The following is a 15,506-nucleotide window of genomic DNA, read 5'->3' as shown; positions in this document are numbered from 1 at the left end:
TGTTCTTAAAGTTACTAAATACTTGCTGGAGTTCACTCACCTACTTGTCAATATAAAGCTGACCTGCAGAAAATGAGCTTCTGGTGTTAGTGGTGTGTGGTGTGTTGATTTCCCGCTCACTTAATCAGGATCACTAATTAGTGAACAGTGGCTGCAGCTGAGTCAGTTTGCCACAACAAGTTGCCTTCAAAATAAAAGCAGTGGGTATCATGCAAAACTACAGTTTTGATTTCAACATATGCTCCTGATTGCATTATAATCACGACATCAACAAAAATAAACAAATTTCAACCCTAAGTGTTAAATACGTACAAAAATAACCGTTAGTCACTTTGTTTCGGCAGTAAAGTTTTATTGTGAAGGGTGTAACAGGAAGTGAGAGTTGTAAAGTGTCTGGCTTGTCACCGGTGTGCTGTGACCGTCAGAGCTGCTGCAGGTTTGACTCGAGAGCTGTCTCTGCCTACAGTCCTCAAACACAGCACTGCAGCGCCTGTTCATCTCACTGATGGATTAACCCGGAGCTCTGGTGCTATTCACAAACAGGTATGTTTATGTATTTACTTTAGAATACATTTACATTAACATTGACATGCTGAGAAGGACACAGGCTGTTTATTCAAAACTTTTAGCCTTGTTTTAATTTATCTTGAAATAGTTTATGCTGTCATCTATAAAGACACTTATGCAGAAACTAATTAATTTTACAATGTGTCTCCTTCAGTGTGTGTGTGTATTTATCAGGGACAATTGAAGATAACTTTCAGCATTGAAAGACCAGCCCCATATTAGTAGTAGTATTTTTGTATTGTTGTTATTGCTAGTATAGCAGGCATACTATTAATAAAGCAGTAGTTGTGACATTAGTAGCAGCAGCAGCAGCAGCAGTTTACTAGTGTACCACATTTCATACATGGATATGACTTAAAATGAACTACCACTGCTAAACTGGTTTAAGTATCATCACAGTCAAGAGTAGTAGTGGTTATGGTAGTCAGAGCTGTAGAAGTATTTCCGTAGTGCAGCAGAGCAGTTAAAGTATTACATCAGAGCTATAAATAATAATGACACGAGCATTAGCACTTGTTTTTAAGGTAGCCCACATGTAGTAATAAATGTATCAACAGAACTTGCAGTATTTGATTAGGGTTGGGCAACATATATAGGACACTCTATCATGGTATATGTAATGTTATATCACAGTATCAGCATATGTTGTAGCGTTAAAGCAGTTAAAATGAACAGAGAATATATGATGTAACGACACAGGAATGTCTTTCTGTAATACATCAGATTATGTACCTGACATGTCAAAGTGCTTCAACATATCAACACAAAAATCCTGTAGGATCTAATACTGCCATAAATCAGTCCCGCTCATTGATTGCAACACCCTCCCCTGTGACCTCACACACAAGCAGAAACATTTAAGGAGTAGTTACTGCAACGTAAATGTGTTTCCAGAATCTCTGATGGTGGATAAATGTTTGTCTCAGTTTACGCTGTCATATAGTCCAATCATAATATATTAGCCGCCACTAGGACGATATTTATGACCAAATACCTCAATATTGGAACGGCAATTAGGGCTGCAAGTAAAGATTATTTTCATTGTTGACTAATCTGTTGATTATTTCTTCGATTAGTCGACTAATGATTTTATCGAAAAATGTGTTAAAATGTTGAAAAATGTTGGCCTGTCTCTCCCAAACCCCAAAATTATGTCATCTAATGTCTTGTGTCGTACTCACACCAAAGGGTTTTAGTTCAGCGTCATAGGAGAGTGTGTAAAGCTGCCAATATTTGAACGTAAGAAGCTGCAATAAGAGCATTTTGGGGTACTTTTATAGTACTTTTCTATGACTCAACCGATTAGTCGACGACTAAAATAGTCACCAATTAATTTAATAGTAGATTAGTCATCGATTAGTCGATTAATCATTGCAGCCCTAATGGAAATGACTGTTATTGCTTTCACAAAATATGTACACAATGGTATTTTCGATCAATACTCTTCAGTAATGTGGATATAATGACTAAATGGGTAAAGGCAAATAATAAGTTCAGAAAATTGCATCATTTTCCCGCAATGCAGCCTTTAAACCCAGGAAAAGACAAAACTTATATATCACAATATCCAATATCTAAGACGATATCTTGTCTACTATCAATATGCTATCCATGTAACATCAATACGCTGCCCTGCCCTACCTCCTACTAGCAGCAGTAGTATTCATGTCATTACAAGCAGCACTGGAACACAGTCGTGTCAGTATTAGCTGCAGCAGTAGATGTTTCAAGAGCCTTCATAATAGTAACACTACTTCGAGCAGTAGAACATGGTGATAGGTGCAGCAGTTGTAGTTGGTAGAAGCAGATGTAGGTACAGAAGAAGAGGTAATAGTGATGATGTCAAACAGCAGCTGTGATTATAAAGTGTGACCTCAGCTGAAACAGAGAGCTGAGCTGAGTGACCTGTGAACCTGTCTAGGATGCTGAAGGAATCCTCCGTGAGCAGTCACTGCAGTCTTGTCTCCCTCTTGTGTCCGTGTGACATCATGACTACTCATGACTGACTGGGATTAAGTGATGCTCTGTGGCTCATGTCAAAGGACTGATGCTGTCCATTGGTAAGTCTCATAGTAGCATAATTATAATATCCTCTATATTTCCCCAGGCTGAGCAGCTGGACCGAACAATGACCATGCGGTGGCTCCTGAAGGTTTTGATCCTTACTCTGGCCCTGTCGAGCCCAACCAGATGCCAGAACAGAAGGAGGAAAGGACAGAGAGATGATAACCAGGTCATCGTCAGTGAGGCCAAAAGTAAGTGTTTTAAACAGCGATGGCATGTATTAGTGCTGTATATAACCTCATCCAAAGATACAGTGCTCATACAGATGTTATCCTACAGTTTCATCATCTGAACTCAAAGTCTTGCATTCATTGTAAGTACTAAGTGTGTTTGTGTATGTGAGGTGTTAAATAACCTAAAAGCAGCAATTTCTTTTATCATGTAATTGCAGAAAAAGGTCAGTCAAATTAAAAATGTTGATCTTTTCAGGGAATTTAAAGGAATATGTGTATGTATACACTGTAACACCGACTGGCTGCAGAGTTGATGCTGATTTAATGTCACATTATGACCATTATGCAGTGTTGTAGTCTAGATGACCGAAAATTGAGACCAATTCATGACCAAGACAAGTGTATCAAGATAAGACCGAGACTTTTAGGGGTTTAGACCATGTCGAGACCAAGACCAGGCTCGTGCAAGTCCCACAGTGGTAGGTATGGCAGTCTTACGAGTATGCAAACCATAGGCTCTCCTCAAATTGACTGGAAAGATCTACATTCCTGTAAAAACACAGATGGAAGACGTATAATGTCATACTAGGTCGACTGGTAGGTTACAGAAGAGGAAGTGGGTATACTCTCCTATAGCTCAAATAAACACAAGAAATGTGTGCTCTAGAGAAAGGATCAGCACTTAGTGAATAACCTCCTAAGCCCTATGATAAGCTATTATGGCAAGGCTTAACTATACAGACCAGTGAGCAGTTATAACTAACACGTCTTTGGGGTCATCGGGTGGGAACCTCCTTTCACCATTGTTTTGTCTAGATGGTCCCACGACACCTCCAGGAGGCTAAACAATGATCTCTGGCGTCCCAGAGACACTCCCCTAATGCCAACTCTCACTGCTCCCCGCACCAACCTAACAGTGAATGATGGGGTATACTGTAAACAGCTAGACAAAGAGGTGGTTATACCCTGTATGCCCTTTTTTTTACCTTGATCCGATAACATTGGTTAGGTTCCATTGCAAATCCATTCATGAGTTTTCAAGGTGTCTTGTCACTGACAAAAAGTTAAACCCAGTGGTAGCATAAAATGAGAGATCAGACGTTTACCAAAGTTCACGAAATCCATTCAGAATCATCCTCTGTTCATCATGATTATTTATCATGGTATGGTATCAGAATATAAGCCTGTTGTGTTTTGGCTCCTGTCCAGCCCTCATCTGCCCAGTGGAGATCATGTTCATCGTGGACAGCTCAGAAAAAGCCAAATCTCTGCTGTTTGAGCGTCAGAAGGACTTCATCCTGCGCTTCAGCACCAAGCTCATGAAGCTCCACTCGGCCGGCTGGCGTCTGCGTCTGCGCCTGGCCGCTCTGCAGTACAGCAGCACTGTGTCAGTGGAGCACAACTTCAGAGACTGGCAGGACCTGGACGTCTTCCAGAGCCGGGTGGCCTCCATGACCTTCATCGGCCACGGCACCTACTCCGCCTACGCCATCACCAACGCCACCCAGATTTTTGGCCGAGAGACGTCCTCCAACAGTCTGAGGGTGGCACTGTTGATGACAGATGGGACGGACCACCCGCGCAGCCCCAGCGCTGTGACGGCTGCTGCTGAGGCCAAACAGCAGAACATCAGGGTGTTCACCATCAGGCTGTCGGAGGTGCCCAGGGACGGTCCCATGAATACAAAACTGAGATCCATTGCCAGCGCCCCCCCACAGCAGCATGTCCTCAGCCTCGCCGACAGCCAGCTGGATGACAAACTCTTCAATGAACTGGTCAGTCATGTCTGTGTCAGGGTTGTGTTAGAGGTCTTCAGTACATTCTCAAGTTTCACTGATGATGTTGCACTTATAAATCTTCTGGCATTCGTAAGGAAAACACAGAATGCACAGTAGATACTCACATTGACCATAAAATAGACAATTGAAACAGTTGAACAATGAAATTGAAAACACTCATCCTCCCCATTTAGTTCAATGAGACCACTATGTGGCATAACAGGCGCCACTGAGGTTGGTCGCTCAGGCAAACAACAGGGTAGTGTGACAAAAAAGACAATGCAAGTTTCAAAACATGAAACAAGACTTTGCAAATGTTACATGAAGATGAACATGGGTTAAAAGTAACCAGCGTTTTTTGTATACAATGAAAACTCAGGGTACCTTTGAATACGAATGACTGGATATGACACAGTCCCCCAATCCCAATTGGATCCCTTACAGACTCGTTGACTCAAGCCCTAAGCCCTTACAGACCAAGGACCAATTCCATGTCTTCCCCTTAGCCCTTGTCTTGGCCCCTCCCCTTGGTTTTGCACGTTCACGTGAGGGGAAGTGGTGTCCCAATTCTCCATTAAGAGGTTAAGAGCTAACCTGACGGAGAATTGGGACACCACTTCCCCTCACGTGAACGCGCAAAACCAATGGAAAGGGCCAAGACAAGGGCTAAGGGGAAGACATGGAATTGGTCCTTGGTCTGTAAGGGCTTAGGGCTTGAGTCAACGAGTCTGTAAGGGATCCATTTGGGATTGGGGGAGTATCTCTAAGGCAGTGATACTCAACATTTGGCCTGTGGGCCATATATAGGTCTGCCATAGGGTACTGGGTGGCCCTCTGGCCAATCTCTAATTGACAATGGAATTATTCTGATTCACAGTGAGATTTTGTTTTGTACTTTAAATATAAATAAAGTGCCAGTGGAGGACCCTCCAACCCCCCAACAGAAGAACATGCTAAGCTCTGAATGTCCTCAAATCCTAGCAACACCCCTGCATGCACCTGACTTGTGCAGGGCTGCTGCGACAGGTTTAGGCCCTGTTGTTTTGCAAGCGTGGCCCCTGGGCAAAGCAAGCTGAGAATCCCTGCTACAAAGTTTATTGTTTATGATTTCTGCACGATCAGATCATGAACTGTCTAACTGTCTTTTTTCCCCCTTTCAGAACACAATTGTCAGAACTGGGGTAAGTACTGTGAACTCTATCATGAATATTTACTCACATTAGGGGTGTTGTGATGTATCAGTATTGTCGATAACAGTGCTATTTGAAATATTAAGTACTGATATCATGTTAATTATCCAGCACCTCTAAAATAATTTCTGTCTCCCTCTTTACCTCTCTATATTTTAAGTGTAATTCTTGTGTCCAAAAAGAGACGAACGCAAAGCAGAGTAAAGATGAGCTCGACTGATAGCATTAATGTTACTATTATCTAAAATTTTCTGGAGATACTGCATTAATATTGTTATTGTGAATTCTTTTGGCCACAGTAATGATGTAGTGAAATTCGGATATCGTACCAGCCTGAACTCACATGATCATTTTCTCTTTTATTATGATTAAGAATAATGTTTTCCTTTGATGGCCAGGATTTTTGCTTTGTTGTTTCTTCTGTTTCATTTTTTTCCTCTTTTGCTTTAAATGTAAAGCACATTGTTGATTATTCTGTTGTCTTTCTATCTTTTCCCAATGTGCAGAGAATAATTGTGCTGCTCACAATAGTCTTTTTGTCTCATCAGAAATAAATCAGTTTGTTATATGGAGATTACTAAATTCTGAACTGTTTCTCCTCATAGTAATAAGGAGCGAAAGAATAAAGCAGAAGGAGTTCTTTTGCTGTGCTCAGAGGTTTCTCAACTCGGAGAACAGATAAAATACACAAAGTCGAGACTTGAATTTGATCACTGAAATTGTGCAGGCTCAATCAAGTTTTCTTTTGGATCTTACTGTTATCTCAATAGTAGTTCAGAAAAATATAGATGACTGCAGTGAGAAATTAAATTAAATTGGGCTCAGTATCGGGCTGAGACAAGAGGAAGGCTATTTCTCAGGAGCTGAATTCAAGAAGTATGAGAAAATGGTCATATTGGTGTTATATTGAGCTCAGCTACAGTCAGGTCCATAATTATTTGGACAATGATACAGTTGTCGTCATTTTGGCTCTGTACACCACCACAATGGGTTTTAAATGAAACAATGAATACCTGCTTAAAGTGCAGACTCTCAGCTTTCATTTAAGGCTTTTTTCAAAAATGTAGTATGAACCGTGTAGGAATTACAACCATTTCTTCACACAGTCCCCCAACTTTAAGGGCTCATAAGTATTTGGACAAACTAACATAATCATCAATTAAACAGTCAGTTTTAATACTTGGTTGCAAATCCTTTACAGTCAATGACTGCCTGAAGTGTTGGACACATAGGCATCATCAGATGCTGGGTTTCTTCCCTGGTGATGCTCTGCCAGCCCTTTACTGCAGCCGTCTGCACTTCCTGCTTGTGTTTTGGGTGTTTTGCCCTCAGTTTTAGCTTCAGCAAGAGAAACGCATGTTCAATTGGATTCAGGTCAGATGATATGACTTGGCCATTGCAGAACATTCCACTTCTTTGCCTTAAAAATGTCTTTGGTTGCTTTTGCAATATGCATCAGGTCAATGTCCATCTGCACTGTGAAGCATCGTCCAATGAGTTTTGAAGCATTTGGTTGAATCTGAGCAGATAATGGTGCCCCAAACACTTCAGCTTTCATCCTGATGCTCTTGTCAGCAGTCACATCATCAATAAATACAAGAGAACCAGTTCCACTGGCAGCCATACATGGCCATGACATAACAGTACCTCCACCATGCTTCACTGATGAGGTGGTGTGCTTTGGATCATGAGCAGTTCCTTCCCTTCTTCCTTCTCTTCTCTTCCCATCATTCTGGTAGTTGATCTTTGTTTTATCTGTCCATAGTATGCTGTTCCACAACTGTACAGGCTTTTTAGATGGTTTTTGACAAACTCTAATCTGGCCTTCCATTTTTAAGGCTAACCAATGGTTTGCATCTTGTGATAAACCCTCTGTATTTATTCTAGTGAAGTCTTGTCTTGCTTACAAGAGCAGCAGGATGAAAGCTGAAGTGTTTGGGGCACCATTATCTGCTCAGATTCAACTAAATGCTTCAAAACTCATTGGACGATGCTTCATAGTGCAGTTGGACAATGACCTGAAGCATATTGCAAAAGCAACCAAAGACATTTTTAAGGCAAAGAAGTGGAATGTTCTGCAATGGCCAAGTCATATCATCTGACCTGAATCCAACTGAGCATGCGTTTCTCTTGCTGAAGCTAAAACTGAGGGCAAAACACCCAAAACACACACAGGAAGTGCAGACGGCTGCAGTAAAGGGCTGGCAGAGCATCACCAGGGAAGAAACCCAGCATCTGGTGATGTCTATGTGTCCAACACTTCAGGCAGTCACTGACTGTAAAGGATTTGCAACCAAGTATTAAAACTGACTGTTTAATTGATGATTATGTTAGTTTGTCCAAATACTTATGAGCCCTTAAAGTCGGGGGACTGTGTGAAGAAATGGTTGTAATTCCTACACGGTTCATACTACATTTTTGAAAAAAGCCTTAAATGAAAGCTGAGAGTCTGCACTTTAAGCAGGTATTCATTGTTTCATTTAAAACCCATTGTGGTGGTGTACAGAGCCAAAATGATGACAAGTGTATCATTGTCCAAATAATTATGGACCTGACTGTATGTCTAGGAGAAAGAGACTGGACAAAGAAGAGATCTTATTTTGAATTTTCATTTCCTCTGGGTGTCTTTATTCCAGTGCCCACAGCCAAAGACCTGTCTGTGTGAGAGGGGGGAGAGAGGTCACCCTGGCAGCCCGGTGAGTATACTATAGTATGCTCATTTAAATCACCACTTAAACATGTTTTGTAATGTATTTTGTAGCAAATGTACCCCCTGACATTTTCCTATGAATGATAGTAGTGGTAGTGTCTGCTGGCTGCAGGTTAGCAGTCACTTCCTCAGCCACACAGAGCCCAGTAAGCCTCACACAGAGGCTTGTTATCCCTGAATAGCGGGGGATTCTCCCACCCTCAGTCAGTACCAGGGCTGGTGGCCTCCCCTAGCAGGTGCATCTGGCGCGCCTCCAAAGCACTACAGGGAAAAAGATTTGAAAGAGCAGGAATTGTTTCCCACAATGTAAGTGTAGCAGGTGGTGCAGGGGCCAGCTGAAAGGGCTGTTTTCACTGGTAGAGAGGCCCGTGGAAAGAAGCAAAGGTCAACGATGGAAGATTAAACATATGCAAACACACTGGCTGAGAAGATCTGAGAACCTGCTGCACTGAGGTGGAGGTTTATATTGGACAGGGGTTACAGACAGGTCGCCCTGAGAATGCCCTATCTCACCTTTGCCTATACACACACAGAGTCCAAACTAAAAGGGGCCCAAATATTCTCGTTCGGCACAATCTCTCCCTTTTCTTTCATCCAGGGGAAACCAGGCGAGCCAGGGTCTGATGGAGCTCCAGGTCCAAAGGGATCTCGCGTAAGTCTCTATTGTCTCCATAATCCAGCGCTGGTAACAGAAAGAATCCATGAAGTGGTGTTTGATGTGCTGTTTTGTCTGGGCTCGGTCACTGTAGGGGGAACCTGGCATTAATGGACGTCCAGGGATGGAGGGCCTTGAGGTAATCACTGAATATTTTTCTCAGCCTTCCCTTGGGTCAAGCTGTAAATCTGAGTATGGTATTCTTTTGTATTCTGTTTTGATGAGCATAGAGGGAGCTCCAAACAGATTATACTGACCCTTTCCTTCATGTTTTACCCTTCAAACACTGTACAGTTAAATGATGTATTCTATTTATCAATTTACCAGGCAATGTTGAAGGAGCTTTATGCAAAGTTCAGAGCGTATGAGATGTCTGGAGACAGTTCTCAACATGGAGGTGGCTAGCGGCTCACTGTGCTAATTTCATTAACAGTGCTAAACAATGACAACAGAAATGACAGTGCTAAGAGTGTTAAACCATAGACCTCATAAAATATTGGACGCAGCCAATAGCCACCATGACATCACCCCTTGGTTTGCAGACTCCCATACTATAGCCTCGAGTTTGGCACTTTGGCCATCGCCACTTTGTTTTTTTTGAAGCCAGCAGTGACCATATTTGGACAGTAGTGGAGATACCTTTTAAGCTAGCTGCTATCTTAGTTAGCACCTTGCATTTTCATCTATGATTAACTATGTCAATACTATTCCTAATACTGATTTTTGGTAGTGTAAAACAAAAGGTAGGCTATTTACTGGAAAAACTGAATGTCTGACTCCTTATAGGGTCTTTTAATAGAAACAAATACTGAACAAGACTTTTTTTAGGTGACCAAAATGTTGCAATTACCTAGCCTGGAAATCCAGACCGAAATCTAGAAAGATTAAGGGTCTGGCAATGAGTAATGCAAATGGCCCAACTCGAGGGGCGGCACCAAGCATTCATTTGAAAATATCACTGCACGCAATTGGATAACACCACGACCAATCAGAACAATACACAGGGTGACGTATACTCTTAGCAACCAGCGGAGCTAACTGGTAGATTAGACTCTTGCCGTATCCGGTAGGCAAAACAGCAAAAACGTCCTTCTTGCAAAGGAAAGATTCGAGCGCCGTCTTCTGTTCGTCTTTTAGAGAAAAAGCCAAGTCTAACTCGTTCATTGTAGCGGTCAAAGCCGTTTCAAACAACTGGTGTTCATCCGTAGCCATCTTGCAATGTTTACTGACTGATTCCGGACTTCGTCGTCGCAGCGCTGTCGTCATCTGTTTAACTCGCCTCTGGCCCGCCTATATCAGATACGATGGGATTGGTGCAGCTTGGCTCCAGCAGCATGGGTAATGAGCATCATTACTGATTGCCAGAGTGACTCGCTGAGCAAATTCAAATTGTGCTCTCGCGAGAACTCTGGATTTCCAGGGTAGCAATTACCTTTAATGAACTGAAAACATACTGACAATGACAGCTAAGGTATAAGCTATGTCTATACTCTGTGAATCTGGGGTTACGCCATGGTTACGTTGCCATTGTTGCCATTTTAATGACAGCGCCCACCTGTCAAAGTGGCCACACCCTTTATTATGCGATATTTTAAGCCTAAAATTCCCCCCTATACAGTTGTGATGATCGGGAAAATAAGCTTTAGATACCAGACAGTTTTTCATACCAGGCTGTGAACATGTTAAATCCTGCTGTGAAGTTGGGCATTTAAACATTGGAGTCTCTGGAGATTGACTCGCTTCTGGAGCCAGCCTCAAGTGGCCATTAGAGGAACTGCAGTTTTTGGCACCTCAGCTTTGGCTTTATTTTTAAGCCCATCAATATCTTTACATAGCAAAAAGTTGTTTGCCACTCCATTACTGCTCTGAATGTTGCAAACCGAACCTTCAAAGTCTTCAAGTTTTAGGTTATGTCTCTTTCACACTTTGTGTAACATTTTGGGAAGCATATCCATTTGCTTCAAGATGAATCTACTCTCTATGCATTAAGTACAGGAACTGAGAGGCAAGCACACTAGCTATCTAACAACATCTGATCCATTTTTGGTCAATCTTCAGCTATAGCACAGCTTTATAAGTCACTGTTCAGTTGCAATGTAACTTCTGACAACCTCACAGTGATGACAAGAATAAGACATCACTGTGCCCAGCTGTTTTCACCCAAGTAATGAAATTTTGGCAGTTAGTTTCCTCCTGCTTCCATTCATTATGTTAGCTAATGATCACCTCCTGATAACACACAGACATGATGGAAGTATTTTATTTTTTCTCTCACTCTGGAGGAGTACATTTATATCCTGATATGTTAATTAACTAACTTCACAGGTAAATACAACTTATATATAATTTACCAAATAAAACCATCTATAGCATAATCTGGACAGAATCCATTTTTCTTATTATATAAAACTTTTTGCCATCTATAAAATCTCCTGTCACTTTAAGTAGTGCTGTTTGGTGCTGGTTTGGTGACTTTCTACCACAGTAACATGATGTCTGATATATGATTTTAATTAAAATTTTCCTTTTTATAGGGTCGACCTGGCAGCAAAGGGGAAAAGGTATGTATGTATTATTATCATCATTATTATAATTATTGATATCAGACATATATAAAATACGATTTTTATTCGTGATAACTCACCACTGCAAAATGCAGGTAGAAATTATGTCTACATTATTGCTATGCCTTTTTAAGAGCTCTGTGATTTACACAGGGGTGACAGAAAATAAGATCTGTGCCCAACAACACTTTTATGATTTTTCACTGCAGTCGCCAAAAGTAAAAAGTTAATGTTAGACTATAAACGAATTACACTGCAGATGCATGACTGAAGCCGTGTTCAGCTTGATGACGTTTCGTCTCATTGAGCTACTTTTTAGGACCATTTTTGGACTTCTTCCTGCAGCACTTGACTGCACAGCCTGCAGACGTTATGAGCAATGTCAGACAGTTTGACTTGGCTCAGTGTCCAGCTTTCAGTGTAACTCTCTTGTATCTTTACTGGTTGTATTTCCTAGGGAGAACTGGGTGAATGTGGTGTCCCCGGTAAAAAGGGAGAACAAGTAGGTTTCAGTATTTATTTATTTATTTAATCAACATTATGACTTTTTTCTGTGGCCGAGTGCAGTCTGTAAATATGATGATGCTTCTGTCTTCAGGGTGCAGGTGGGCCTCCTGGCCCCAGAGGAACCAGAGGAGAGCAGGTGAAGCTTTGAACTTTTAATTTGTCTTTGGGTACATTAAACACCAATGTTACGTTCTGTGATCATTGTGGAGTCCAGAAATATTCAAGGAGTCAATTTTGGTCAAGGTTGGTCATCTAGCAGTGAGGTTGCAGACTGTATCCAACTGAAAGTCCCCCCATGAACAAAATGTCTCTACTATGGTGGTGGACATGAAAACATGAATTGCTCTATCTAGAGTCAGTGTTTGGTCACTTGTTCAGGGCTACTGTAGAAACAAACGTGGACTTCCTGGAGGTAGACAGAGCCAGGCTAGCTGTTTCCCCTTGCTTCCTGTCTTTAAGCTAGGCTAGGCTAGGCTAACTGCATCCTGACTCCAGCTCCGTATTTAATTGGCAACGACCTTTAATGTTTATGTGTCATGTAAAAGCCTGATATCCCCATCAAGCAGTGCACCTATAAACACAGACAAATAAGGCAAATTTTAATATAGAAACTGAAGAGACCTCTCTGTGTATGAACCTTCATACCTGAATGGGTGTGTGGTCAAATTGAAAGATTCCTGTGTCCCCCCACATCCGCGCTGGAACAATCAGCGCTGCAGTGAAAGCCACACACTCTGAGTCCATCTCCTGCTCTGCACTTGTGGAATGTGAGCTGTGGATTAGGTCTTATCCCCTTCCTAATGTAGCCTTTCCAAAGCGGGGAATCCAAGCTTGCAATGTTTGGTTGTAGTCTTTCAGCAGACGTTGTCCCAGAGGATTAGGATTTGGGCACATGTTATCCATTCCCTCTCTTCTTAAATGCTTGTTGCCCCCTTCAGCATCAGTAGAACAACAGCAGCCTTCGTCAGTGTCATTAGGTTTTACGTCTTTCTGATCTGTCTCCAGTTCCCATGAAATGTACCTATGCACACTGTCAAAATGTATTCATAAAACTGGAATACCAGAGTATACACCATCACAGTATCAGTGTCCACCAGTCCTTAAACAGCTGGAAAAAGGCTCTGTGCAGTTTATCTTATGTCAGTTTTACACCTTCAATTTATGAAATTATCTCAGTTTGAACGACCAGCTGGTGTTTGTGCATGTTTCGGCACATTTCCAACAAATCACATCTATTTTACGTTTCATTTTCCAAAGCATGCTTTTGCCTGGAGCTTCAGTACAAAAACACTAAAGTCACTCAGTACAGTAAAGGATTGTAATAGCAATGTCAGTTTCTCAAATGGGGGTATGCAAACACCTAGGGGTACGTGAAGGTACTGCTGGAGGGACGTGAGAGAAAGTTGAAAATGGAAAATATAAGAATAAATCATGAAAATACTGCGGGTTTTTAAAAATAATACTAAGATTTAAAACACCAAAAACTTTTTTTTTTCTTTTTTACACTTTTCTAAGCAAAATGTCGTAGTCAAGAATTCAGGAAAAGAGAGCACTAAAGCCAAAATAGTTTCAGAACCACTGGTCTAGTTTGAGGAGTCCAGTGGCTAACTGTACTTCCTGGAGCCTTTCCTACTTTACAATCTCCTTGTAACTGGTGGCCCTTTCTGTTGTGCTGGTTATTAAAAAGACCTATGTAAGGAATCAAATCTAACACCGACAACTGTAGATTTATTTTCTAGTAATTATGTAGTTTATGCTAATTAAATGTTCCTAACTGCAGCTGAGCAGATGTATAAAATGCAGTGGGTGTTCACTCAGGTAGTAGATTCATTAAAAATGATAGACCATTAAACAATAATTTTTAATGCCAGCTAAATTCTTAAAACCCACGTACACTTGAAAAGTAAATACAATATATATTTAATTAAAGAATAAAAAATAAAAAATTAAAATGATTAATTACTACTACTTATTTTATTTTATTTGTATTTAGAATATTTATTTATTCATTTTCATTATTTATTTTATATTTTAATTTAGTTTATTTCATATTTCATTTCATATTTATTTTGATTATTTATTTATTATTTTAACACATTTTTGTTATTATTTATTTTACTTATCACTTTATTATTTTTATTTTTATTTATTGGTGATGTAATCAAGGTATTTTTCTGGGTTGTCACTTGTTTCAATCTTTTAACTTGCACTGTGTACAGTTGTAGCTTTTAAAAATTGTCACTGTACTGGTACAATGACAATAAAGGACTTCTATTCCTTTCTATTTTATTCTTCATATTGATCCCTTTTCTAATTTCCACTCTAAATGTTTACATCTCACAGTCTCCCAGATCTACAGAGTAGAAAGGGTCAAAACATTGGGAAAAAAAAAGACCTAAACCCCCAATAAATGTAAAAAAAAAAAAAAAAAAACCCCTCTGGTCTTTGATTTAAGTGAAGGTAACTGGTCAAACTCAAAAATGCAAAAAGTAGTTTAGATTGTATTAAATTAAAATGTCCAATATTTAATGTAATAATAAACTTATAACTTCATGATTTCAGTTGTTCTTTTATGATGTGATGTTGAATATCTGTGGATTTATCACATTTAAAGTTGAAATCTGTGTCAGAGCTTCACATGGAGGAAACACTCACACACTTCAGTCACACTCCTCTTAGTGTCCAGCAGAGGGCAGTCACTCTTCACTAGCCAGTGCCACACACACACACACACACACACACACACACACACATTGTTCCCAATGTTTTAAATGTCAAATATATGTGTCATGCATGATTAACAGGTACATTAAAACATGCGCAGCCCTGAGAATTAAAAAGCATTTAAAGTAATGTCTGTCTGTCCAAATATACCAAAGATATTGATTAGCTGGTAAAGAGTTTATGTTTTTATCAGTGATTTCTTTTCATGTTATTTTTGTATTCATGTGTATTTACCTTCCCCTTGGTTTCAGGGATCCAGGGGAGTATCTGGAGACCAGGGTCCAGAGGGGACACCTGGATCTAAAGTAAGAACACTGGCAATCAAGTTTCAAACATGTCAAGTAAATAAGTTTGTTCACAACTGCTGTAAGCACATTTGTAAGTGTCTTTTTTGTCGCCTAAAAGGGTGACCGAGGTCTGAGGGGTGCACCTGGACCTCCAGGAGATAACGGCATTGGGTTCCCTGGTCCCAAGGTAAATCTGGGTTCAGTTAGATAATTCATATAATAAAGAACACTTTCCTACTTCAGTGTCTGCAGGAAGGCCAGTGTGTGTGTCCTGAGTACATGTCAGA

At 40.6% G+C, this 15,506-nt stretch overlaps 1 protein-coding gene across 1 annotated transcript in view; it reads left to right on the top strand.

Moving 5' to 3' along the window:
• Positions 1–443: 443 nt before the first annotated feature.
• Positions 444–15,506, top strand: part of col28a1a (collagen, type XXVIII, alpha 1a) — a 36,415-nt gene continuing 21,352 nt past the window's right edge. Inside the window, exons 1-12 of the mRNA XM_033637708.2 lie at positions 444–543; positions 2,675–2,822; positions 4,014–4,579; positions 5,743–5,763; positions 8,409–8,468; positions 9,081–9,134; positions 9,232–9,276; positions 11,672–11,698; positions 12,159–12,203; positions 12,300–12,344; positions 15,184–15,237; positions 15,338–15,406. Coding sequence (XP_033493599.1) covers positions 2,696–2,822; positions 4,014–4,579; positions 5,743–5,763; positions 8,409–8,468; positions 9,081–9,134; positions 9,232–9,276; positions 11,672–11,698; positions 12,159–12,203; positions 12,300–12,344; positions 15,184–15,237; positions 15,338–15,406 — 1,113 coding nt within the window. The 5' untranslated portion in view covers positions 444–543; positions 2,675–2,695. The remainder of the gene's footprint in view (positions 544–2,674; positions 2,823–4,013; positions 4,580–5,742; positions 5,764–8,408; positions 8,469–9,080; positions 9,135–9,231; positions 9,277–11,671; positions 11,699–12,158; positions 12,204–12,299; positions 12,345–15,183; positions 15,238–15,337; positions 15,407–15,506) is intronic.

The sequence above is a fragment of the Epinephelus lanceolatus genome, chromosome 16, assembly GCF_041903045.1.
Source record: "Epinephelus lanceolatus isolate andai-2023 chromosome 16, ASM4190304v1, whole genome shotgun sequence".
Lineage (NCBI taxonomy): Eukaryota > Metazoa > Chordata > Actinopteri > Perciformes > Serranidae > Epinephelus > Epinephelus lanceolatus.
Note: the sequence above shows the minus strand (reverse complement) of the source record. Positions and strands in the feature narration are given on the sequence as shown.